The 27405-nt window shown below is 39.2% G+C and overlaps 3 protein-coding genes across 5 annotated transcripts in view; 1 reads left to right on the plus strand and 2 right to left on the minus strand.

Annotated features, from left to right (window-relative positions):
* AKNAD1 (AKNA domain containing 1) overlaps positions 1-5411 on the minus strand; it is a gene marked incomplete at its 5' end in the record, with an annotated part of 18372 nt that extends 12961 nt beyond the window's left edge. Inside the window, 2 exons of the mRNA XM_083845959.1 lie at positions 1693-1745; positions 5291-5411. Of these exons, the coding sequence (XP_083702085.1) occupies positions 1693-1745; positions 5291-5411 (174 nt within the window). The remainder of the gene's footprint in view (positions 1-1692; positions 1746-5290) is intronic.
* Positions 80-26032, plus strand: GPSM2 (G protein signaling modulator 2). Of its 3 annotated transcripts, none has more exons than XM_083846740.1 (15): positions 93-234; positions 8964-9276; positions 15621-15842; positions 16900-17035; positions 17474-17616; positions 18109-18232; positions 18513-18628; positions 19259-19414; positions 20220-20328; positions 20750-20879; positions 21490-21560; positions 22789-22965; positions 23775-23937; positions 24057-24274; positions 25412-26032. In XM_083846740.1, the coding sequence occupies exons 2-15, from the start codon at positions 9215-9217 to the stop codon at positions 25574-25576; spliced, it is 1992 nt and encodes a 663-aa protein (XP_083702866.1). In that variant the 5' UTR covers positions 93-234; positions 8964-9214; the 3' UTR covers positions 25577-26032. The 3 variants fall into 3 exon arrangements, with proteins under 3 accessions (XP_083702868.1, XP_083702866.1, XP_083702867.1); XM_083846741.1 differs by lacking the exon at positions 93-234 and adding an exon at positions 3521-3539; XM_083846742.1 differs by lacking the exon at positions 8964-9276 and having other exon boundaries at positions 80-234.
* CLCC1 (chloride channel CLIC like 1) overlaps positions 23592-27405 on the minus strand; it is a 14296-nt gene continuing 10482 nt past the window's right edge. The window contains exon 11 of the mRNA XM_083846761.1: positions 23592-23919. The gene's annotated coding sequence lies outside the window, so the exon portion shown is untranslated. The remainder of the gene's footprint in view (positions 23920-27405) is intronic.

The following is a 27405-nucleotide window of genomic DNA, read 5'->3' on the forward strand; positions in this document are numbered from 1 at the left end:
CCCAGGGGGGCGTGGCCTCCCGCCGCCCCGCCCCTCGCCGCTCCCGTTGGCCCCCGCGCAGGGCCCCGCCTCCCGCCGGCCGTTGGGGCCGCGGCCGCGCGCCCATTGGCGGGTTCGAAGCGCGGCTGCGCGGGGGCGGGGGCGGCCGCGCGCTCCCCTCAGCCGCCGCCGTCGCTGTGGAGACGGGCGGGGGCGCGCGGGGGGGGCCGCGGCCTGCGGCGGCGCCCGGCTCAGGTGAGGTGAGGGGAGGTGGGGGCGGGAAGGGCCGGGCCGGGCCGGGCCCCTCGCGTTCGTGGCGGGGGCTGCGGGCTGAGCCCCGGCCCGGAGGGGCCTGCGCGGCCTCGGGGCGCTGGCGGGGCCGGGCTGCGCGCGGTGCTGCGGCAGGAGCGCTGCGGTGCCCGCTGCTGGGCTGAGTAACGCCAAGGGCGTCGGGGGCGGCCCTGGCCGCTCAGATGGCTTCTTTGCTTTCCTTTGTGCGTGCTGAGGCGCCTACGGACAGACCCCGGCGCTTTGCTCCCTCGGAGGCGAACGGGTCGGCCTCCTGAGGGGCGAGTGCTGGGTGAAAGCGCCGCGAAAGCAGCCGGCCTGTTTCTTCTGACGCGTTGTACGGGAGAGCTGCGTGGTTTTGACAGCGAGCGTTATCTCTCACACCGTGACGGCGTGAAAATCTCCTCCGATTTGCCTAGGACCCCTCCTAACGCCACTCCTCAGCCGTCTCTCGCCACCAGCTGACAGCAGGCCCGTTTACCCCACCGGCGTTCTGCACGTCCCGGTGTGCAGGATGGCTCGGGGAGCAGCTGGGCTCCCCACCAGCTGGGAGAAGCTTTAATAAGAAATAAACAAAAAAGCAACTGCTATCTGTCAGTAATTTTAATTATTGAGCACACAGATCAGTTTTTTTTTGTCTGACAATTTTTTCAGGATTCTTTTGGTTTTGCTTACCACCGGGTCATTTTTAGCTTCTGGTCTTCCACTTTTTTAATTTAACAGCAAAGATATTTGTACTTTTTTCTTTCTCTCATTCATAGTTTTTGTAGCTGTTGTGCGGTCAATTTCACTTTCCACATTCATGCCTAGATCTGGTAACTATGGTTTTGGTTTTAGTAGTCTCTAGTGTTAACATCTTAATGAAATTGTTTGTGTTTAAGGAGTAAGTGCTGATCTTAGGGCTTTCAGAAAGATTAACCTGCTAGGGCTGTTACTTGTCCCTTGAATGAAAGAATAGAAAGCTACCAGGTGAAGAAAAAAGCCCGTAACTTTCATTTAGGCATTTAATAGCAAGTCAGCTAGGCAAATGATTACATCAAAAAAGTAAGTAAGTAGAGTAAGTAAAACAGTGTAAAATACAGGAAAAAAAGTAGAAAAACTGGTAAGAGATGGTCTGAAACATACATAGTGTTGAACAGATGATTAACATCAAGTTGCCTCCTAGGACTTGAATCTGTTTGAAAAATAGGGATCCTGTTCAGATCATAAAACTTTTGTGTAATTTGAACCTTTTACTGATAAGAAGGAGAAACGTTCACGCAGCAGAGTTATGGGGAAGAAAATTACGGGAAGAAAACTGTACGTGACCTACCTAAGCCTCTCTAAATCTTCTTTTATTTCTTTGAACCACGTTTTTTTCCTACCATTGTCCTGCTGTTCAGAATATTGTTCCAGGCAAGCAGCACTTTGGAGGCTGTATCTTACCTGGCAATCGTTGGCTGTTACTGGACAGCATACAGTGTTGTGACTAAGAGTATCTGTGTGACAATATGGAAATATAGTTACGTAAATCCGTTGGCAACAGTGGCAAAATGGAGGCCAGTTCAACATCTGTCACACAGACTGAAAAAATGGATTTGAACAGCTTCTAAAGAGACTTGCACCTGCAATCCCAAATGTTAGGATAAATATGCAAAGCAATTTGCAACTTGGCACCTCAACAAAGATTTTTTCTTTAAATCTGCATAAGTGTTGTGCCATAAATAAACAGTACCTGTATCTATAAAAAGCAAACGGTAGGAAAAACAACACGTGCTCTTCTTTCTGTGCTGTGTGTTCATCTCCACTTAGGCTGTAACTGCATGTTGTTCAGCTGTAGGCTCAGAAGTGAGAGAAACGTTAACACTTGCTGTTTGTACTTGCGAACTAGGGGACACAGGTGATGCACCACACGATGCTGTTGGCAGTAAGCTATCAGGGATCATTTCAGTTGTGTAACACAGCTTCTATAAGAGCTACATCTGCTCCTTGCAGGATAAACTCTTGCTGGGGTGGTAATTAGTTCTTTAAGCTGAATGCTTGCTTAATCTCTGAATGAGCACGACATAGAAGTGATATATCACTTCTATTCCTTCACCTGTATGTGCTAGTGTGTTTTATTGCTCGTGATTCTAAAGATAGACATTTTTTTTTGATTTATCAGATCTTAAGATTGATTTTCTCCTCTCTTTGCAAGGTGCTTGTGCAGTCTCAGTCTGTTTTCTTTCTTTACTTCCCAGGATCTCTTATTAACAGATGTTATAGGCCAAGAAGGAGCTGAGCTAAGTGGAACACTTTGTTGGAAAGATTTGCAATAAACATGCTCCATCAGCTTAAGCACAATATTTACAACATTTTATATTGAACTTTTCCCATCTGGTGTTCTTTTGCATCTTACAACGTGCTCCATTTACCAAAGTGAAGGTATTTGAGTAAACGCCTGGCTGGCTGAGAAAGAGAGACCTCATCATTTGCATGATGAGCTTGTCCCTAACAAGCAGAAGGAGTGAGATTCAAATTTAAGATCAGGTCTCGGTTACAAAACTCTTACCGATTTTGTGGTAATGTGATTTAAAACTTATGGGAGAAGAAGAAAAAGATCACAAGATACTATTTTCTTGTGAATCGTCATTGAAGGCTGGTGTGGCATTTAAGTGCTTGAAAACTGTGAATCTTATCTTCTGTTGTGGGATGCTTGGAAAGAAGGTTGCTGGCAGCACAGTATTTTTCAGTCTGGAAATGACAATGTGTAAAAACTTAGAACTCGTTATTCCAATAAAAAATAAAAATAAAGGAATCCTAATAACTTGATGTATCAAATATATAAAAAAAAAATTCAGATTTTGCTCTTTTTTAATGCACAGAGGATGTTACTCTAGCATCTTGCATCTGAAATCTTAATCTTACTGCATTTAGAATGAGTTCCTGGTTGCCTGATTAGATTTATTATACGGATATTAGTTACATTGTGCTGCAGGCACTTTGTGCACTCTTTCTTTCGTATTTTGTCTTGGTGTGGGACTGCCTTACTTCAGAGTTTAAATGGATGTCTTACATGAACTATTTGCAGAACTGTCCTTATAATAAAAATGCTTGTGGTTACGTGCGTGAGCTACACCCGGTTCTTTAGCTTGCACACTAGACAGCAATTACATACATGAAGTAGCAAGCTGATTTTCAGCTAAATATTAATTATTTTCAAAGGGGTTATTCCATTCTGAGAGCTGTTCTGTGAGAGAGGTGCTGAGAAGTCCACCTTTGCATCCCTGCACTTGGATATTTCATGTACTCAGGTATCAGTCTGCTATCACGTGCATTTGCTGCTGCTTTGTGTTACTCCATGTAGTGGAAGTCTTTGTGATAGTTTTCTGTTTGTTTTTGTCAAAAGTACATGCTTAGCCTGTAAGTCAGGATACGGCCTGCATCGTTGCCAGATGCCTGAAGTACTTCTCTTTACAAACCTGTAGGACCGAGTACTGCCTGACAGGGCACCTCCGCATGTGCTGGAGTTAATGGAGCTGCCCTGGAACTGTGACAGTACTCTGATGAACATGCTAGCAATGAGGATATGTGGGGTTTTGCCACTTATGTGTTGCATCATTCTCCTAAGTTTCTGGCATTTCTTTCTGCTCTTAATTAATGATTCCATTATAGGGAATGTATTTACGCTTCAGTCTGATTGCTGGGTGAAAATAGGGCATTTAGTGTTGAGCAGAGCTCCCAGATTCTTGCCAGATATTTGCAAGTTCCTTAACTGAAAGTTTTTTTTTTTCTCCTCCTTCAGTTTCTTGTATGATGTACTTTTCTCTTGTTGCAAAGCATATATGCAGTTTTTATTTATGGCTTGGGTGTTTTGTGTGGAAGGAAAAGAAACTAACCCTTAAGAATGCGGGCGAGTTTCCTTCTGACTCATAGTAGGAAGATGCTTCTGGAATCAGTTATCATGGTTGTTGGGAATAGTTTTTTAATGATCTGGCAGAAATAACTTGGGTCATTAAGACTCTGCTTGTGTTTTAGGCTGATAATTGTGAGTAATGTTGAAAATAATGCTAGGCAATGCTAACTTGTTAAAGGAGACATTTGCACAACCCTTTAACGGCAGAGAGAAAAAATGAACAAAACGCATACGTAGAGTTTAAAAGGCTTGCCATATTGAAGACCTTTAGCATTAAGGCCCCAAACTCTGCTCAACTAGGTACTCCACAGGCATGAAAGAAAAAAATCCTACTCCTAATCTACAGAATAAGTGGAAAATGTATACAGATAACAGTAGAGGGCATGCAGAAATGCTCCTACACGTTTGTTTGCCTTTACCATGATATTGTATAAGGCAGGCTGTCTACGCTGTTAGGTCAAAAAGAGCCGTGAGTGGAGGGAGACTGAAGAGGACTGAGTGCACATGAAAGGGCACCGAAGCAACGAGCTTTCGCTAACCTTGTTTAGAACCCACCATGCAGCAAGGCCAGTTGGGTTTAGGTAACCAAAGAACATAAAAATTAGATCAAGCCTTTTTAGAAACAGGGCGATAAATTAATTATCTCCACTGTTACCATGCGTGTCATAATGCAGCACTGTGTTAGCAGTTGGGGAAGAGATGTTGGTGCTGGAGCTGCGCTCTCTAGCATTGAATTCAAGTCCATGCTGTCGTTTTCAGCTGTGGATGCAGCGAGATCCTCACTGCTTTGTGAGCAAGATTGGTCTCAAATATACTCACCACCTGTTAGTTTTTTTTTGGTTGGTTTGTTTGTGTATTTTTTTAGTGTTTTAAGACTTAGAAGGGCTCTTACTGCCAGGTTTGTTTTAGGATTGTCTACAGTATTCGGTAATGTGACTTGGTTTCATAGGGCCCGATACTTGTAAGTCAGCATGGCAAGTATAATTGGGGCGGAGGAGGAAGCATCTGAACGAAGCACATTGTTTACTGGTATTAATTTATTTACAGCTTGTCTGGTGTGTCTGATAGCATTGGATGTGCTAGGCTGGGTCTTGTCCGTGCTCCGCAGTAATTACAAGCTCTGCAGAATGGGCTTTGTTGGACTAGCACCTAGGTGGGGTGTCTGGGGTGGTTGTTTACGAACCTCCGCTTTCCTGTGCGGTCCTTTAGATGCAGCCCGCTCGTGTCTGACAGGAGCGGCACTCAGGCTGGAGCGCTGCTCGTCTCGCATGCTTCTAAGCCAGTCCTTTCACAGAAGCCCCGTGGTTTATTCTGAGGCTGTCTGCTCCATGTGGAAATCCAGCTGGAGAAAGAAGCCAGTATTTCAGAGCAGGTATTGCTGCACGGCATAGTTTACCCTGAATAAAACCTCAAATTCACTTCATCAGTGAACGTGGTTTCTATTTGCTGTTAGCTTCTCAGCTGGTGAGCTTGTGTCAAAAGTGGTGCAGAGAGGAGTATAAAATTCAGCTTCCAAGAGTAACCACCACGCTGGTCATCTTCTTACAGCATTCCTCATATCTGCCTGGCCCACTCGCACCACTTGTATCCTGCTGTGCTTAAGGTTTGAAAAACCTAACCCGTGTCCCAACATGTCGCACGGTTATTTTAAGGTTTGTTCAGAGGGGAATGTTTATTACTGCACAAATGCTATGGACCGTGCTGTTTTCTGTGCAAATACAATATTAAACTTGATATAGATTTTTTTGGGGGGCTTATTTGTGTTAGCTCAGGTGATTTTTAAAAATATCCTTGGACATCACTGAAGACTGAAATTTTGGTTTGTCTAGTTCTGATTGTGGTTTTGGTGTTCCTAGTCTTACTATTTATGTTTATATGCTGTTTTATAATTTCAGCATCTGGAGTCAAGCTAGTCTCTGTATTTCGGTAACACAGTTGTTACTACATTTTTTTGTTGCTTAGTCTCTTTTTCTCCATAAGGGCTGCAAAACTCTTCTTTATTTTCAAGTAATCCATTGCAACTTTTTTTTTTTTTTTTTCCCACCCATGCTGTAGCCTGTCTCTGAAAGGAAATTCAAACTTAGTTCAACATTGGAAAATTTGCCTTAATCTTGAAACAGCAAACCTCTGTAGCTAGTTTATATAAGGAAATAGAATTTGTGTGATTGGACTGCCTCAATCTGTACTTTCCCCTGGTAACTTGTATCTCTCAGCCGGTGATGACTTCATTTGGCAGATGCTCCTTCGCTATAGCTTTGTGAAAATAGCAGATGGATAGAGAAGGCATGACTCGGTTGCCTCCTTTAGGGAAAGGCAGGCAGAAACGAACCGTGAAATTCTCCGTTAGTCAGCCCCTGGGTGACCAGCCAGGAGCCGTGTAACTGTAGGTGAGCACGGAAATGTCTTCACATTGTCTGACAGCTCCGCAAGGGAAGGTATGGGCTCGGGGAGACAGTGGGGTGAGGGAAGGAGCCAATGAAGCTGCAGGAATTTACTGAGGTAAGGAAACGCAGGGGAAAAAGTCATCTCCCTCTGCATCTACCTTGTGATTACCCGTTGATGCAGAGAGAGCTTTTTACTGATGGTTTAATTTAGAGATCCTTTACCTGTTTGTTGACAGGATGGATAAGCCTATATGGCTCACCGTTTTCTTCTAATAAGAGTGCATATTTTGTCAATTGGGGGTATAAACTCTCTGCCACTTCGCCTAATATCTGCCTTGCTGTATTTGATTTTTTTGTTTGTTTGGTGTCTTGCTGTTGTGTAATTGTGAACACTAGTTAATTTTCCACTTCTCAAGGCTGTGCTTTTCTCACCCATTTTAAAATGGCAAAAGGGGCAAGGACTTCCTGCATTTGTTAGCTGGAATAGTAAAATTGGGCATTTTCCAGCTGTACGTGCAACAACAATATGGTGGTTGTGCTTGCGTGAAAGGCAACTCTTTTAGGTGTACATTAATTTTTCATTGCTTCAAGTTGTGGAGAGAATAAATTTAAAGCTTTTGCTTCACACTAATACAGAGTTTTCCTAGTAATCACAAGTGCTTTTCTCGTGCTGTATGAAGTTTTAATTAAAAACACAAGTTTAGGAGAAACTCTGTCTCACTGTGAGATATGCAGATACGGTAGAACTTTTCCCAGCTTCCCTGAACTCCTGAGGCTGTGCTGCTGAAGTACGGCGCCCTCGGAGGCGCTGATCTTCAGCTCTGGAGGGCTGGATTACAGAGATGATCTGTGAAGTCACGGTGCTTCAACTGAAAGAGCCAGGCTCAGTTTCCTGAAGTGTGATCCTCCAAGGCCAGCTTACACCTGAGATCGTGTCTGCAAAAGGCTTCATTGATACCTGCCTCCTTAATTTTTAATCTGTCACTCTAATTAATGTGCTTTGTTTTCTGATTACCTGTTGGCGTGGTTGATACAAATTATTAATTACCATTACAGAGCAAATGGACAAACAAATTGCCACAGCCATTATTTCATGAGCCCCGCCAGTTGCCCAAGCACACACTTGTTGGTCTGTGGCACACAGTCATGTACATGAGGGTGTCCATCTCCAAACAAACTTTCAATTCCCTGCTATTGCCGAGCACCAAGACCGCTCATGGGTGACTTACAGCCATCTCCTGGTGTGAGTGCTTCGGACAAACTTCCAGAGGGTGAATAGCAGTAACGCAGTCTTCCCAGGATGTGGGCTGTAATGGTATTAAAATGTATGCGTCACACTTTGTAATTGCAAAAATATGCCCACACCCACTTGTTGATGGCAAATAATTCTGCTGCAGAGCATGGAAGGGCAAAGTTGTTTGACTGGAAGGAGGATGGGCTGTCTGAAGGATGCTGTTGAGGAGGAGGAGGATGGGAAGCACAAATCTTCATTCCTCGTACTTGATAAAGCTCATGAGAGGAAAAGCACTGCCTGCACTGACAGTTATAGACGGATGCATTTTCTTCTGGTGACAGCTTTAAATCTAAGTTCTGCTCTTACTTTGTGACATCTCCGCCATCTCTTGATGAAATATGCGTTTGTGAGTTACACAACTCTACATTTACTTGCAAAGGAAGGTAACATTAATGCTGAGCAATAAATATGTCAACTCTTTTACTAAAAATATACTTTAAAGTGGGTAAACTTTTTGAATATTTTTTTTTTTTTGTAAATTGTTTTCCCTGCCAGCCTAAACACGTCTGACTTCTGAGTACTGGCTGCTGCAATCCCTTTGAAGCCGAGTTTGGAACTCATATGACAATGTTGCAGCATTTTGGAATGTGAAGCCAGTGAAAAAAAAAAAGCAAAACAAAAAGTCCCTTTTGAGGGAGGAGGGGAAGGGGAATAGGGCTTAAACATCTGCTGGCTTCTGTGCTCGTCATGTTCAAGGCAGGATGAGCTCCAGAACAGCTCATCTCTAGGTGGGATTGTGTCAGCCTGTTCTGACTCTGGGGAAGCTGCATGGTTTCAACAGGACTGTTTACATGTGAAGCAGTTTGTGATTTGTTTCCTATTATGCCTTTCATTCTGCAGCTTTCATCCTTTAAGCCCTTTACTTGGAATTGCATGAGGCCAAGAAATACTAACAAAGATAAATGACTCAAAGTTTCCAGCAGAAAAGAGCACGTTTTTCATTAAACCTTCCTGCTTTCTTGCTTGCCTACAAGAATTGCCGTGTATATGTGGCAGGTTTTGGCTCTGGTGTTAGCTTTAAGTTGTCGATTGATGCTTCCTGCTTGGTAGGAGTAGTGCTCTGCTTCTGCATCAGCTGCAAATGGTTATGAGTTATTAACTGAATGTGAGACTTCAAGCCAAGCATCTTGTGTTCCCTTTGCAGAAACGCAGCTGAATGGAACTAAAAGGGCCACAGATGCAAGAACTTGAACACGTTTCTGAAAGTGTAAGATGTGTCTGGCAGTGACTTCCTTACCTTAGTAACAAAGAAGAGTATTTCAACAGGAGCTTAGGATACCTTTACTCCAACTTATTAATGTACTAACTGGAATGGTGTTCTGACAACAGTTCTCCACAGCAGAGTACATACCTGCTGCAGAACAGTAGTACTTGCTCTGCTGATAATGCAACTCAATGGAGGAAAGTAATGTGTTGATAAGCATGCGTGAAGATCGCTCCTTTCATGTGCGATACAGGTAAGACAACTAATTTCAGTATGGATGCTTTAGTACTGCTAATGATAGAAAACTGAACAAGTAGCTTGGTGTTTATGTTATCAGTATTAATGAAACTGAAAGCTATAACGACAACTTCTTTGCTTTTCTTGATTTTTGAGTTACAAAAATTCACTTTTGTTGCATAGCAGATTATCCTGGCATAATTACAGGATTGCCTAATGCTGGAGCTGTGTGCAGCTACAGAATAATGCATGAGTGTTTGTACCTCATTGTCTTTCTGCCTGGAGTTGTGACAGAATGATACGAGGTGTGATCCCTGCCTGGTAATACGTGCTCTCTCTCCTTTTAGCTTTTGGACTGCCTGTGCAAATGGTTGAGTTCTGTCTGCTAATGTCCTCTGTACTTGTCCCCTTGTTGCTCCTATGAATGGTGACTTTTTAGGTGCACTGTCTTGTAGAGCAGTGTTTTCCCTGCCTATAATAGTTATGCTTGATAGATAAAAACTGCTGTGATACTTTGGACTAAAACAGTGCTATTACTGCAAGTCAAGAGGATGTGCCATTTCCCTCTGAGAGCTTTTATCATTTTTCTTCTGGAATCCCCTTTACAGACGTGGGATAACGTGCTAGCGTTGCAGCCTCGCTCTAATGAACCAGAACAACAGAAACATTGTGTAGTGCGGCGTGTTTGGCTGGCTGGTGTTTGGGAGGGTAAATCTTGCAGCTCATTCAGTAGGAAGGGACACGGGAACACTGGAATGATTGTTCTGAACACAAATGGGAAGCGTGATTCTTGTTGTACATTCCCCCACCCTCTCCCCCAGTCAGCCTTGCTTGGGGGCTTTTTCCTTGCTGACAGGAAAAAACACTACCCTTACTTGTAAAACAGCACATACTGTGGCGTAAAATTAATGCTGGAAAACAGGGAGGTGCTTTGAGAACATTCTCATACAGCTGTTGTGACAGTGTTGGATTGCTGATAGGTTGGTCTTCCTTTCACAGAAGTGCAGTATTGGTTCTGGTCAGCAGTGCACTCAACAGGAAGAGCTTTTTCATGGTCAATATGGAAAGAAATAGGCAAACGTAATTTACTTTCTGCTCTCTTTATTTTGCTAAAAACTTGATATAGTGGCTTCGACTACAGGAATCCCTGAGTGTCTGAGCATGGTATTTCTGCTGTGCTCAGTGTTTCTAGGGTGGAGCTAGCTGGTGCCCCTGCTCATCCCCAGACAACCCCAGAAGACCCTGCTCTCCAGTTAAAGCAGGGGCTGCTCAGGTTACCGCTGTGGAAGTAAATCGATGAAGAAAGCGGCATGGCCAGTTGCCTGTTTCAAATTGACAAGCCAAAAATAACTTCTAAAAATGTGGCAAGCACAGCCAAGGCAAAATGTCCTACAGCTTTATTCTGTATTTCAGTCCAGGCTTGAATGGTACTAATTAACAACAAAAATATCCATGGCCTCATTAAACTTTTCTGTAAGAACTGTAATCTGATGAACATTGAAAAAATTTAAAAGGATTACTCCTCGGTGTTTTTTAAAATATTAAACTTCCCTAAGAGGAAACTGCAAATTAATTCAGTATAGAAATCGGATTTTTATGATACTTTAATACCTATAATTTCAAAAGATTTGTTTTGTTTGTAGTTTAAAATTTAATCCAGGAAAAAAACGTCATGGCTTACTGGGGGGATGTTTATCAGCGTGTGGTTTTTTTGTTTGTTTGTTTTTGTTTTTTTACATCCCAGGCTCATTTGGTTCTCACACTGCTTTTTCTTTCCTACTGGTCTTGTAGTGGAACTGACTTTAAAAGAAACTGGTGGTCCACTCCTAAGGGAAAGGTTTGCTCTGGGTCAGTTTCTTCCTGGGCGAGTTGTTTCTGTCCCCTCACTGCAGGTATCTGACCCATGGTAAACTTAGAGCTGACTTGAGCAGCTATGAAAGTGGCGGAAGGAAACTATTCTTTGTTCTAACGTAGTTTATAAGAATCGTAGATTAATGACTGAAAATAAAATGCTGATGTTAATAAATGTGACTAATAAGTGATCTGTAGAGTAAATATTTGCAGAACTAATTTGTCTTAGCCTGCTGAGTCCATACACCACAAAAATTTAGAACTTTTTGAAGAGTTTGACTAAGCACAGTGCTCCAGTGGGCATGCAGTTAGGTTGTTTGGAGTGGTCAGCGCGATATGCTTCTGCAGTGTGCATCGAAACCAAGAACAGGGGCAGGAGTGGGGAACAGCGTGGGATCTTTAGGATAGGATTCTGTGGCAGTAGCAGTTTTATGCCTCTGAATTAGAGAGAGGAATTTTTTTGTTTCTGTGTCTGTATGCTGTTCCATGTGTCTCACAGCATAGTCACGTGGCAGCTCCCCCCAATAGCAAAAATGTTCAGAAATGCTCTTAGTGGGGATTGAATGGGGTAAAACTACGTTAGTAGTGTTTAGAGACTGTAATAATCAATGTAATCTTCTTGCTGTCTTCTGTTGTCTTATTTCTTACCAGTTTTCTTTCTTTTTTTTTTTTAAGATGAGAACCAAGATCAGGAAAAAAAACACACACACACACAAAAGAAAAAAAAAAAAAAAAAAGAAAGCATAAGGGAGCCAGGCAAGATGAAGAGCTTAGAGGGAGCGATAAGGATGAGGTAGTTTTACAAATGAGAAATTATTCAGGAGATGCCAGCCTTTCAGAGAACAGGTCGAGGCAACTATAAGCAGAATAACAAAGTGAAGCCCTGTAAGAGTATTTCCACAGTAATATCTGGAAGAACCTTATCCTGTTTAGCAGGAACAGAATTTCATTAGAAGTACCCAGATGAATGGGTCTTGTTCTCCTCTTGTCTCTGCGGGCTCAATGTATCTTTTGTTTAGCCATTCAGTATTGAATAAATAAGTAATTCAATTCAGCCCCGGGAACAGAGAAAGTAATTTTATATTCTCCGTGTAACTATTTTATGACTTCCTAAAACATTGATAACCTGGCCCTGTTTAGTCTGCTGACATGCTATTCAGCCATTGGAAGTGATGGTTAAAGCAGCCTCTGAGAACAAGAGATGACAGGGTTTTGACTGTAGGATTATGTACCTCTTTTTAAAATGTTGCATGATTTTCCTAACAGTCTTTCAAGGACTGAAAAAAAAAAAACCAAACCACCACCTTTTCTGAGTCCATTTTTGTACTTTATGAAGAAGAAACCTTTGTGCTCTTAAGTGGTAAAAAAACAAACAAACAAACAAACAAAAAAAACCAAATAATTCCAAAGCTTTTATGTAGTGTGAATAAAATATTTATATTGGGTGCAGGCAACTGTAATAAGATTAAAATAAATATTTCATTTTCTCTGTTCATTCCTTTTAATAGCTTACTTAGACTTTGAAACTGTAGAAGGTCAGTAAGAACAGATCCAAATGGATGTATAGCTTTAGTTTGTTGTACAGGTTCTAGCTACCTGTTAATACAGCCTTTCTAGAGTTGTTCTCAATAGTAATATTACATTTTGAGTTCTTTTTTACCCAAGCAATTACTAATTCTTATTCTCATTTACTTCCTGTAATTCTGGTTGAGTTGATGCACTGTAAGAACAGCTGATACTCATCAGCCTGGGTTATAAGACTTGGCTTCATAGCTATTTAGGTTCTGTATGAAACCAAAACCAACCACATCTTTCATTTGTGTAAGTTATATTAAGTCTGGGCTGCAGAGTCAGAAGATTGTTTCAAGTTCCACGCCAAAATGGTAATGCTGCCTAATGCTGCCTTGGCATTTGGCTGTCTTTGGAATGACGTGAAGTTACTTGACTGGAGAGGTACCTGAAAAATTCCTGCTTCATAGCGTTCTCTGATACTATCTTTGTACCATTTTAGTCCATGCCTTTTCTTAATTGATTCGATGACTGTTGCATCACAAATTGCAAATCAAAACATGATTTTTTTTAAATGAGCCAAATTCCCTTATGGAACTGAGTCTGGTACAGCATTGTGACTATTACGCCATATGCACGTTTTACTGAAAGCTCTAATGTAATCCCTTCAAGCTAAAAATCACAGGAAATGAATGTGATTGTATAATGTTCTAAATCTTTGCACTGAGGAGAGCCATATTTCCTAGCCATCACTTTAATTGGACGTGTCAGTTAACATGAGGTGCCCGTAGAGAACCTCTTTGGATAGGATTAAGATTACCCAATGAAGTGTTTTAAATCTTAAACCTTTAGTTGCTGATGGTGTAACATGCTGTACTTAATCATTTCTGCCTTGTTCTGTCTCACACTCAGCACATGCACAATGTAACGAAAACCAGGTTGTTTGTTCTCGCAAACAGCAATGCTTTAACTTCTCTGAGAAGTTTCTAAACCTACAAATACTGCATGTGTTATGGATATCCAACCTGAGAAGTTGGGCCTGGGAAGAACTTCATGCTTGAGTTCTTGTTTGCCTGTCTGCATCTTTACCAACCGCCACGCATACAGTATTTTTAATTGCAAAAGTTAAATATGTCTGTCATCTCACTGTGCTTAAGTTGTGGAATGTCGAAGACCAGCAGGTATGGTACTATTTTGTGTTAGTAGCCTGTTTTGCTTACAATCCAAATTCTTCTAGTTCTCTTGGAAACTCAGGATTTTTCAAAAATACTTCCTTCTTACTCAGACTTCAGTAGAATGTTGTGTAGCCTGTTTTTTTCTGATTTAGACAAACAAAGAAATGTAAACATCGCGGGTCTGTTACATACTGCATTTCTGTGTCTTGACGAAACAGCTGTCTTCTGGTGTTGCCATTAAAATAGCTGTCGGAGTAGTGAGCATTTGTGATTGTTGCTATTACTGATCTTGCATATGAAGGAAAACTGTTTTAGGGCTAGAATTACAGAAGATTTATTCTTAAAACTAGGTAAATATCAAATAATGATATAACAAAGATACATTAAATCATGCAAAATGTTCTGTTCTGGACTGCAGGCCAAAACAACCAAAACAGTCCATCTTGAAGAAAAATGCAAAACATACAAATTTACAAGGCTGATGTCCAACATTTTCTGGCAATATAAGTGCACACTTTTAAAACACTTAGAGGATGTCTTACTGATTTTCTTTTCAAAAAAATCTTCTAGAAAGTAGAACGGTGGCATTTATGTGAGCTTTTTAAAGTGCATACAGCCTGAAAAAGCTAGAGAACCATATTGCTTCAAGACTAGACCCTGAGGTTGTCTTCTTCATCTTCCTCCTCCCTACCTCCCTCACATCTGAGAACTGGAAAGTAGGAAGTGTTCATGTATATTCATTAACACTTAATAAAATTTTGCCTTTTTGCCTTTTGTACACCAAAATTCACAATAGCATAAATGCATATGGATGTGTTTTGGTAGCCACTGTTTTCTGTAAGAGCTTCTTTATTCATTGTTCAAAATGTAATTTGCAAATTAATTAGTACCTTCTTCTTGCACTATTTTATACCTGTATGATCACACCATTATTTGCTGATAATAATCAAAAATATTCCAATGGCTTCTGAAATTATGGCTGCTCAGTTAAGTAACTGGAATTGATGTACATTTTGTTAACTAAATCTACTTTTTTCTTCACACTGTGAGAATTTTCCTAACAGTGACACTAGGAAATGAAGTGCCAAGTAGTGCTTAGCTACATAGGAAACAACTTGAGGAAAAGTAGTCATGATCTTTGATACACAGGAATATTGAACTTGGAAGATTTTTGTTGTTTGTTTTTTAAGACATTTTGCATGTAACTGTGTTATCTACCTAAAAATCAATTCCACTTTTTTTTGGGAAGGAAGAGGTGGAAAGCAGAAAGCAATTGCCGTTTGTCTTCTGTAAATACTGTCACATCCATTTGTACCTCTGCTTTGCTGTTACAACGCTTATTTTCTTGATTGTTCTGTATCCATAAGCCTACTGATAAAAAGCTAATACTATACAACATTTGTCAAAATCAGCATTTGCCAGTAGTCACATCAGTTTGAGGTCATTGTTCTGACATTGCCTAGGCGGTAAATACTCTGCATTTTAGAACCCTACAGGTGCTATGTATGGATGAAGCAGTCTTTGGATTTTCTCCCCAATACGTAAAAAATTAAATATAAATATATAGTTGAAGCCATTTGTTCTGCTGTTATGTAGAACAAATATTTGCTTATCACTACTGAAGTGCCAAGTTAGATTTCAGCCTTCGCTTCATAGCATCATTGATATTAGAGTATCAAGCTCATTGCTTTGTACTGTGGTGCTGACTTCCTGTCCTGAACAAATAGAGAGCCTTTGAGTAAAATACATCTCTTCAGAACTTAGGTTATTGGACAGAGTACTGCATGCAAAATAACAATTTTCTCTTTTTACTTAAATTGTGCAGGATGGAGGCTTCCTGCCTAGAGCTGGCTTTGGAAGGTGAGCGCCTGTGTAAAGCCGGAGACTGCCGAGCGGGTGTGTCTTTTTTTGAAGCAGCTGTTCAAGTGGGAACTGAAGATTTAAAAACACTCAGTGCTATTTACAGCCAGTTGGGCAATGCCTATTTCTACTTGCATGAATATGCGAAGGCCTTGGAATACCATCACCATGATTTAACTCTTGCAAGGTAATCTTACGTCTTTAACCATGTTCTCTGTTTGATCCCGTTCTTGTAGTGATGAGCAGTTGGCTGTTTATTTGCCTACCAAAACCTGCTATTAACAGTAGATAATGAGTGAAGGAGGTGAGGGCAGAGGGCTGGGGAGTCTGGGAAGTAACTTGATTGCCCTTTAACCTGGGAGCTAATGCTCAGCCTAGTACCGTAATCCTAGTACTAACTGAGGCCTCACCAGGTTGTGGATAATTAAGTAGCTTCTTTAAATCCGCCCTTTCCTGTTTCTAAAATTCAGTCTTTCTGGCCGTCTTGTTTAATAGACAGAGCTCATTCATGTTTCTCTATGTAAAACTCACAGTATAATCCTGTGAAGTCTAAAACTACTATGCATTTCATACACTATTTATGCATCTGACTTTTATTTATTGCGGATCCAATAAAAGACACAAGCACCTGATGTAGAATTTAACCACAATTTAGGCAAAAATCTGTTCTCCCCACCCCCTTTTTCTGTTCAAGTGCTGTAAGCAGAGAGGTACCTAAATTCACTAAGCATCCTTGTGGGAACCTGTTTTTTCTGTTGTTTTTCCCGAAGTATCTGAGACTGAGTGGCTCAAGTGCCCATCTTCTGCCTTAGTTGTATTTAGAAGCTAGAAATTTAATATTTCCTCTGAGTTTTCTGGGAGACTGGTAGGTCGGATATATAATGTAAGAATGATAGTCAAGTCAAATGCAGAAACAGTTAAAACTTTTTGTAATCCTGGGACAGTCTTTCTGCATAATCATTAAGAATTGTATCCATGTTCTCTCCCTAGGAGAAGTGATGTCTTTTTTTCTTTTTTGATTTACAGTAGGTAGATCAATACCGCAAACAGCAACAACAAAATCAGATGTTTCTGTAACCACAGAGTGAACTATATTTATGTGAATGCATTTTAGATATAAAATGAACTGAATACACACACAATTTTCTTTCAATAAATTCTTTGGATTGTCTGCCACGCATTGATCATCTCCTTGGTTTCAAATTGCACACTGTTTACTGGGTGCTTTTCTGCTGCGATTTTAGGACAATTGGAGATCTACTGGGAGAAGCTAAAGCTAGTGGGAATCTGGGCAATACCTTGAAGGTACTTGGAAACTTTGAAGAAGCTATTGTTTGTTGTCAAAGACATCTGGATATTTCCAGAGAACTTAATGATAAGGTAAGGATTGCTTAGGAATCTGGAAATAAACTCTGAATAAATAGTGGTGAACCTTGTTGTATTGGTAATGAGTGTGCCACCTTTCAGAGGGAATTAAATATTGCATATTCAAATATTCCTTCCTGACTATAAGAATCTGTCAGATGGCTATTTGCACCTAGAAGTCTACAGTATCCAGATCCTCAAATATTTTTTAAGTTTAGTTTTTAATGATAATTGGCCTCAACAATTATTATGTATCTTACACCTCAAAAGGGAATAATATGCAAAACAATTTGATTGAGGAATGTGACTGGGTGGGGAGTAACTTGGGCAATGAGAGCATGTGTTGACAAGTAGCTACCAAACCTCTTCTCCCTTCTGTGGATTGTTCTAATTGCTATTGTGACACAAGACTTTGAAGCATCCTTTTAATACCTTACTTTGTTTTTGCTTTAGGTTGGAGAAGCTAGAGCACTGTATAATCTGGGAAATGTTTATCACTCTAAAGGAAAAAATGTAGCTTGTGCTGGGACTTATGATCCAGGGGAACTTCCAGATGATGTGAAAAATGCTTTACAAAAAGCTGCAGATTATTATGAGTAAGTAGCAGCTTTAAATGTTGGTGATTGAGAGGATATGATTGATCATCTGGCTTGTTAAAATATAGAGAGGTTTGTGGTATCATGAACTAATGCACCTGTGATTTTTTTTTCCCCTTTAAACTGGAGAGTACATTATTTTTTGTTAAGCTGTCATTTTTAGCGTACCTCTTACTACCTGGCATGTCCTTTCTCTATGTTAGAATTCAGCATAACTCTTAGAACCAGACTGAGACGTATACTGCATATAATGTAGCTGTTTCGCTAGAGATGAGTATGCCAGCGTAAGAATGCAGTTAAGCTGGATATCGCACAGAAAATGTTTCCTACTCAGTGGAAAACTTGTGTAGCATAAGGGCTATTAAAATAGGACAAGGTAGAATAATCTACTTTTATTTAAATGGGAAAAAGATTTTTTGTTTAAGTGATTATGAAAAACACATAACTTAAAAGTCACTAGTCTTCCTCTTGTCCTCACTTCCCCCAAAACAGAGAGAACCTGACGATAGTAACAGAGCTGGGTGATAGAGCAGCACAAGGACGTGCCTTTGGAAATCTGGGAAACACACACTACCTTCTGGGCAACTTCAGGAGTGCAGTTTTAGCTCATGAACAGGTACTGCAATGTGCTAGTAAACAATTTTGTTTGTTCTTGTAAAATATCGCCGGTTGCTACAGATTTTATATACATGTAGTTTTTTGGATATTGTCACAAGCTTTTTAATGCAAGCTTTAGATCTTAAGGGCACAGCCTCAAGTCCAGACTCTTCTTTTCAAGCATTGTTGGTCTAAAGAATAGATAGCGTGGAAAATCTATGAACATGCGTTTTTGTATGCAAATATACGCTATGAAGTACAAAATGGAGTAATTAATGCAATTCTTTCACATTTTTAAGCGTCTCCTAATTGCTAAAGAATTTGGTGATAGATCAGCAGAAAGAAGAGCGTACAGCAATCTTGGAAATGCCTACATATTCCTGGGAGAATTTGAAACTGCTTCTGAATACTACAAGTTAGTTGACTGCTTATAAATACAGTTTATACCTCTTCTTGTACAGTTCATTTCTGTTGTGCCTAGTACTTCAGCTCACTGTAGAATAGCCATCTCTTAAAAATATACTTAGGGAAGAGCTGCATTTGTTTAGCAAAAAAAAAAAAAAAGGCAACAAAAACACAACAACCAACCGCCCAACGTTTCTCCCTACTTACTTAACTATTCAGGTTATTTTAAGGGAGATGCAGTGCTAATCTTTCAATGTTTCGTTGCTTTAAATATATTCTCAGCACAGTAGACACCTTTCTGTTGAGACACATTTATTCAGCTTTACTCTAGAAACAAGCATCTCTGTCTTAGCAAGTTCTGGAATGGTCTCAGTAAGTGTAATACACTCGAGATGGGTACCTGTCCCAGGTACACTCATTAGCTGGGGTTGGTGGTGCGTATCAACATGGTTTTACACATTTAGTCCATGTTTGTAATCAAGATCTTTTCCTTCTTAAGATTTTGCAAGATAGTAGTTTGTTAGCAGCTAATTTACAAGTTGTCCTAATTTGTTTAACTTGTGCAACTGATTTTTAGTTGTGCAAATATACTTTTCAACGCTTCAGTGATTTTTTGACGTAACTGACTTTTTTTTTTCAGGAGGACATTACAGCTGGCTCGACAGCTTAAAGATAGAGCTGTGGAAGCACAGGCCTGCTACAGCCTTGGAAACACATACACTTTGCTTCAAGACTATGAAAAAGCAATTGATTATCACTTGAAACACCTTGTGATTGCTCAGGAATTAAATGATAAGTAAGCCCTAAGAGCTTGTTTCATGTATATGACACTTAAACCAAATCCTGTTACCTCTAACTCCGCTGTCGTTGTTTTATAAATGACATCTGAATTAATGTGAATTCCCTACAACTTTCAAATGGAGAGAAAAAATGCTGGTGAAAGGATTGTGGCTAATGAATCTGAGATGAAAGGGGGATTGATGAATGATGTCTCTGAATCTTCTTATGTTTGTGTCATCTTTGTAAAATAAGCATTTTTTTTCCCATGATGTGATTATAATAATTTTGCATACCTTCATAAGAATACATCTTCTACTTTTCCACAAATGAAGACAATAGTAAGGAGTGGGGAAGGGAGAATAATCCAGTAGTAAATAATGCTTATTTTAAAATAATAACTATAATGACTTCCACAGCTTTTTTGTAATATTGGGTACAGTTACTTTTTTTTTTTTTTATTACAACTCATAAATGCACTTTTTCTAATTCAGGAAGCAAAATTTGTGAAAAACTATAAGGTATGCAATCTGAGGCAAAGAAAGGAAGTTATAAAATGTTCCATGCCTCTAAAACTGAAAAGAGTGATTTAAATGTTTGCTGTAAATTTAAAAATTCAAGTTTTGATGAATTTGTTTGTATTTATGCTTATGCCAGATCACAGTCCTTTAATTACAATACTTAGCGTGGTGGTGGTGGTGGAATGGTTTCTGAAGATAGTCTTAATTGTTCCTGGCACAGTAATCTGGTAATATCACACAAACCCGACCCCTAGTGTTCAGCGAGTATTAGGAGATAGCCTTGAAGATGTTTCTCTTCTGCAGAATTGGTGAAGGAAGAGCATGCTGGAGTTTGGGGAACGCGTACACGGCTCTGGGAAATCACGACCAGGCTATGCATTTTGCTGAGAGGCACTTGGAGATTTCTAGAGAGGTATGATATTCACGCTTACGTACATTGGTTGCCTGGTTTTTGCTCTCACTTAACACAGTAATGTTACAGAGGTGTGTCTGTACATGTGATTTTTGAATAATGGAAAGGATATTGAATAATTTCTGAGATAGCTTATTCAAAGTTATGTCAGCCATATGTCACTGCAGTTGCAGCCTTAGTTCTAGTGTCACCTCCAGTAATGTCAGCGTGGGATCCAAGTTATTAGCCTAGCAGAGGTTATTTTAGGCTTTGGTTTGAACCTTTTAGTTTTTGTGTACTTCATGAAAAAGGTGGTCTCGGTTTTCAGCGAGGAAAACCTTTTTCTCTCAGAAGTCTGGGGGGACAATGTTTGTATTTACATATATATATATATATATATCTTTCTTTACAGTAAGAACTGCTTATTTTATTTGGTTTGCAGGTAGGAGATAGAAGTGGAGAGCTCACTGCTAGACTTAATCTCTCAGATCTTCAAATGGTTCTTGGATTAAGCTACAGCACAAACAACTCCATGATGTCAGAAAGCCATGTGGTAGATAACAATTTGAATGGTATGTGCTTTTTTCTGAATACTTTCTAACAGTAAACTTCAAAATGAATCTGTTATTTGCACTGTTTTCTGACTAGAGATGCTTTATATTTTTTGCCTCCAGAAAAAAAAAAGTTGTTTTTGCAGTATGGGACCCCCTCACCTCCTGCTTTTTTGATGGCTTTCTGTTGTGAATCACAGGTTAATGCCTAGTTTCTTCATATGATGCATCACCCTTAGTTTCTAATTGTTCCTGGGTTTTGTATTTTCTTTTTTTTTCTTTTTTTTTTTTTTTTTAATGTGGGAGATTTGTCTACTAGCTGCAAAATTATGTCATTCTTTTTTTCTTCCAATCGTTTTTGGAACACGGGGTTAGAGTTAAAGCTGGTTCATTTGATGTTCCTGATTGAATTTAAGGTCCTTGGCTCTTCTCCATGGCCTGTGAAAGCAGCTTACATACCTTAGATGGGTGTGGTTTTTAAGGCTGCTTTTACTAGTGATTAATTATTCTGTGCTGAGTTTTGGAACTCAGAACTGCTGTATCTTGGACATTTGATGAAAATTGCCACAGCTCTGAAGGTGACACAATAAGTCATAATGATAACAAGATGAACTTTTTTTCTTTCTTGAAGGTACCAGACCCAGAGTAGGACGCCGTCACAGCATGGAGAACATGGAACTTATGAAATTAACACCAGAAAAGGTTGGCAATTTTCTTCTTTTTGTTCTGCTGGTTAGACAGCAACAAAATCTAAAGGCTTCTGTAAGGGTTTAATATTCAAAATTATGCATGTAGTGTGCACCAAAGGAATTCCTTTCATCTCCTTTTTAAAAGTGTTTTGAGGTTGATGCAGAAAGTGATTCAGTATAAAATTCCAAAGTTTTAGCTCAGCTGCTCTGAACAGTTTTCCTTTGGCTGCAATCAATTTACTTCAAATACACATAGTGTGTTTCACTAATAAATACACTAAAATATTTAATGTGGATTTTTATTATCAACTAGTAACATAGTATTGCAGCTTATTTCTTATAAAGTTTTTTTTTTTTCAAGATACTCGTGGTAGGTTTCAAAAACTCTTTCCATAAATGTCTTCGATATATGGAACATATGACACTAGCGTTATGGTTTGACTGCACAGGGATACCATCTGCTTGGAGGTGGAGTGTGTGTTGATCTTTAATAAGCTTTAGAAGTCATTTCATGGGGGTAGGCAGTATTGCTGAAAGATTTGTGATTGTGTTCACACTTTCTGATGTAGGATCAGGATTAAAGGTTTTCTTTTTTTGTGCAGATATTACAGAAGCTTGTTAGTTCTGGATGAAATGATCATTTTTATAGATTAAAATATTTATTTTAAGAGAATTTAGGGGAATTCTCTTTTATGAAAATTCTTTCAGGTTGATAAAGCTATCCATTCTGTTATTCAGTGAAATTAGATAGCTATTCCTGTTTACTCTTGTGCTGGCATTTCTCCCTTCTTCTCCAATCTTCACTGGGAAATCTGTGCATGTAAAGGACTATATAGAAAGCTGATTAAATATCTAGGTTTGTTTTGCCTTACGGATTTGTTTTGCACTCATGCTTTGTAAAAGTTATTAGTATTATAAGAATGTCATGTTTTGAGTTGACATGAACTAGAGTTCCTGCACTGCAGTCAGCAAGGAAAATTTCAGCAAGTTTGATTAAATGCACCACTTGACCATATTTTGGTCAATAACAGTACTAACCTGCTTCAGGTAATGAGATTATCAATAACCACACGTCAAGTAAATAGAACTAAAAACTAACTTTTTCTGTCCTAGTGGTTGAATAAAATAAATATTGTAAAGCTGCTTCATTTTGATGAGGAAAAGAAGAACTGAATAAGAGGTAACCGTAAGGGATCAAGATTAGGAAGCTTAGTTTCATGAGTCTTGTTTTTTTTTTTTAGGTTCAGAACTGGAACAGTGAGATTCTTGCTAAACAGAAACCACTTGTTGCCAAACCTTCAGCAAAACTGCATTTTGTAAATCGACTAAAAGGCAAAAAGTACAAAACCAGCACCGCTTCCAAAGTTTTGCAGGATGCCAGTAATTCTATTGATCATCGTCTTCCCAACTCTCAGAGGGTAGGTTTGGAGAGCTGTGGAGATGACAGCCTTTACTTATCTCGGTTTGTCCAAAATTATGAAAAACACATTCCTGCAGATGCCCATTTCACTTTTACTTGTTTACCTGATTTAAACACTGTGGCTCTGTAAACTGATGCGATAATCTGGCACTCTACATCTGTCTCCTGGGTGGTAACAGCTTTAAGCTTTTTCTACCGTTGAAAGTTTTTTTCCTGGTGGATTTTCTCAAGTTACAGGTCAGCTTGCACATACATTTTATATCTAGATTTTCTCCCAGACCCTGCTTTTCCTAACTTAAAAAAAAAACATAGCTTTTCTGATTCAGATACAGGAAGATATTTGACGTATTTTTTTTAGGTTATTGCACTCTTCACAGAAATCAGTTTAAGAAAATAAAAAGTCATTGGATCTTGGTAAGAGCAAAGAGCTTTTGACCACAAACCTAAGGAGCAAATGGATATTGTTCATTGTTGTTCTTCTTGTTTTCTCTTTCATGGGCATATATTTGGGTTGTTGGTTGATTAATGGCTGAGGAGGAATTACTCCATTTGTACTGATAAGAGCACTATTTCATTATGTTTCAGAGAACAAAATGTTTCTAATAGATTTATCTTCCAGAAGCGTTTGCCATAATATTAACATTTATTATTAGGCTAAATCGCTGTCTATAGAAGTGGATGACTAAAAAAATTAGCTTACTGGATTTCAGTTATCAAACACACTACTGGAATGAAACTGCCACGCAGTTGTCCTGGTTTTAGGTACTTCTGAGTTCAAAGTACCTCTATTTTTTCTCTCCTCTCCAGAGAAACAGTCGCGAGACAATGGCAGATGAAGGGTTCTTTGATCTGCTGAGTCGATTCCAGAGTAACAGGATGGATGATCAGAGATGCTACTTCCAGGAGAAGAACAGATTCTCAGCTGCTTCAGTAGCAACATCCTCTACTCCACCTAAAACATTAAGAAAATGTAAGTTTTAAAAACAAAACCTGTAGCTTTTAGTTCCTGTCAAATGACATCCTAAAAATGTATTTGAATGAAAGGGTGCTTACTTCTGGGCTCATTTGTTTTTCTTCTTCCTCCCCCAGCCTTTTCTACTTCTGTAGTCTCACCCCACACGGATGAATTTCTAGACTTACTTGCCAGCTCCCAGAGCCGCCGCCTAGATGACCAGCGCGCTAGCTTCAGTAACCTACCTGGCCTTCGTCTTAATCAGCACAACAGTCAGTCAGTCCTGGGGCACTTGATGGCAAGTAACAACAGAGAACTAGATGATGACTTCTTTGATATATTGATAAAATGCCAGGTAAGATTCTGAGTCTTTCGGGGTTTGATTTGTGCATCCTAAATATTTAGTGTCTTCAACTAAGCCTCTGTGCTTCTCATGTGTTTTAAGATACAAACTGATTTGGTGGGTAAGAATGTACATACATACACATACGTACATAAATATATACACACACACATATATATACACATACATATTATATATATCTAATATATATTTATATAATCTGATGAAGTATCTATTTTAGCAACTTGCCTATTTACTTTTTTGAGTCAAGCAAAGAATCTAGAAATTAGTATAGTAAATTTTGTCTCTTTATGCACTATGTGTAGCAAATATGTAATACGCCTGGACTGTGCTCATTCAGAAAAGAATGGAAAACTTTAATCTTGTCATCCAGTACTGATTTTACTGCTTTATGCACAAACGAGTTGCTTATTTTGAGACTTTTATCTCAAAGACAACTCTAGTCAAGGACATGATTGCAGTCCGCAGCCAGCCCTTGTAAAATCTGACCAGGAGCTGACAACCGTGTGAAACGAACACGGAAACAAGCTCAGACATTTTATGCAAACTGCTCTGTAACATCAGTACATTTAAATCACAGTCTGATGAGTTTGAAGGAACCCTCTTCTCTCTAAATATTGCTTATCCAACTCTTACTACAGTGTAGTTATTTTTATTCCCTTTACAGTGAAAGGCAGGAAGACAACTGTAAAAACCATACTATTGTAATAGAAGTGCCAAGAAAAGGGTAACAATCCTAGGCTAAAGAGCAATGCTGGTATGTCAGAAGACAACCATGTTTTTGGTCATATGAGACTAGAACTAGTAGAACTAACACTGAAATTCTTCTGGCAAAAGATACTTGAATTATGTTCTGCAATAGGAACAAGAACTAAATTAGGGGTTGTATTTTCTGATACAGTTGGAGGCACCATGTTAGCTACACTGACAATTTTAAATTAGTAATTTCATTTGAGAACGGCTAAGGCCTAGTTAGCTACTTGCACCAAAGCTTAAACTATTAAAGCCATGTAATAGCTTTAAATCTGGGAAAAACAAACATTCAATCATTTTTCATTTATATTGTTCGCTTATTGAGACATATATTTTCCTGTAAATATGCAGCTTTATTGCCTGGTCTGTCTACAGGGCTCCAGGCTGGATGATCAAAGATGTGCTCCTCCATCATCTGCAAAAGGACCAACTGTACCAGATGAGGACTTTTTCAGCCTGATTTTGCGAGCACAAGCTAAGAGAATGGATGAGCAAAGAGTCCACTTACCCTCTGCTATAAAAGGACCAAGTTCTAGCTGAGGAAATTAACAGGCTCGTACTGTACACTAGCATCTTAGGAATCAATTATGTTTGTTGGAAAACATAAATGCCTTTTTACAAAAGACTATAATTAGTAGTTTTGTCTCCTTTCTAATCATTTTTGTATAATAGCAGCATCACGCTCCTGACCAGTAGTTGGAGTTGCCACTGTTCTTTATATTGGCAGTTACTTTTAGCAGTGTCTGAGATACTGATTACTGTATCTCCCGCTTAACTGCTCTAGTCTATGAACATTAACATCATTTTTTTTCTGCCATCAAGGTATTCTCAGTGCTGATGTGTGGACTCTCCCACATCTAGTGTTAAGACCTACGTGTATATGCTCTTTTTAAAGAAAACTTGATTTTTTTTTTCTGATTTGTACCTCCCTGGAAAACAGTCCCATTTTCTTTTATAATTTTTTAAAAAAATAAAAGTAATTGTGAAATAGCTTGAGTACTTAGTCTGTCTTTGCTTCTTCCAAACTTTCTACAATCATGATTATTTACAAAAGAAAAAAGTATTTCAAAACTTAGTTTTACTCCTCTTTGAAACAAAAATATTATTTTAAAAATACGCTGGATTTATTTTGGCAATATTTAATTGACTTAAATATAAAACTACACTGAATAATGTATGAAACAATCAGACTATTTTAAAGATATACTTGTATCTAAGTATATTTATATATTAACTTATTTAGTATATGTATATATTTATAATAGTATATTTATTTAACAGCTATCAATGCTGTTCTATAGATTGTGGTACATTTTCACCACCACTAGAGTTCTACAGGGGTGCGAGGTATTTGGCATGGGCTACCATGGACATCAGGTAATTCCTCCTCTAAATCAATTTTAAGCATTACAAACAACAGACATATGTATGCTGCTTATTACTTGACCTGAACTACTTCTCCTGAAAAGACCATGCGCTGTGCTGGGGGTTTCTTGAGAAAAGCTGTTCTAAGTGTTAGTGCTCACCTGTGACGGCCACCTGGACTGCCCTGGTGTAGTACAGGGCTCTGGAGAACCCTGAGGTCTCTGTGCTGTTTTAAGTGCATGACTTCAGTTGAAAGTCATTGATTTAATGGCTAAGGTGGCAAACTGCTTACTTTGGTTATTTATAAACAAAGTGTTCTCCATTTTTAATTCAAGTATTATACCCATGGAGAAGAATTGACAGTTACCTTTAGCATCAGAGTAAAATGGCATTTTAAGACTAATGAAGTAGACTTAACTGTTAAAAGTTTTACAGACATGCTATTGTAGCTTTCTAAGCCCTGAAAAATTGATGTCTGCTGAAACAAATTTTTTTTTTCTTCTAAGGAGAAATGCCAGAACATTGCTCCAAAATCAGGTGTACGATCATTTTAGTGAGCTCATCTTTGGTACTTGTACTTTAGTGCTTCTTATTCCTTGTTCAGCTTTGAACATCCCTAAAACAAACTGATGCAACATTAGTTTCTCACACTTCTGCCCTTGATTTCAAGATGTCCCAGAACTGAGCTGATTAATTGCAATTCTAACTACTGAAAACTGATTTTAAAGACTATAAAACAATTGTAGTCCTTCCTGAGACTTCTATTTTAGCTGCAATTAGTCTTACATGAATTATGTGACTATCAGCAACTTTCTTCAAGCTGTTTTCCAATTATCTGATTAGGGTTATGTTTGCTAATCACAGAGTATCGGTGCTTTCCTACCACAGAATACCTACTTTTACTTGAAACTTGTGCCACAAACTTGATTTCTAACAAGCCAGCCACCTGCACAAAGCTGTTCTCTTAGCTACTTGACATTGTTTTATCCTACTTAAAAGCACAT

The sequence above is a fragment of the Anser anser genome, assembly GCF_964211835.1.
Source record: "Anser anser genome assembly, chromosome: 8".
Taxonomy (NCBI): Eukaryota; Metazoa; Chordata; class Aves; order Anseriformes; family Anatidae; genus Anser; species Anser anser.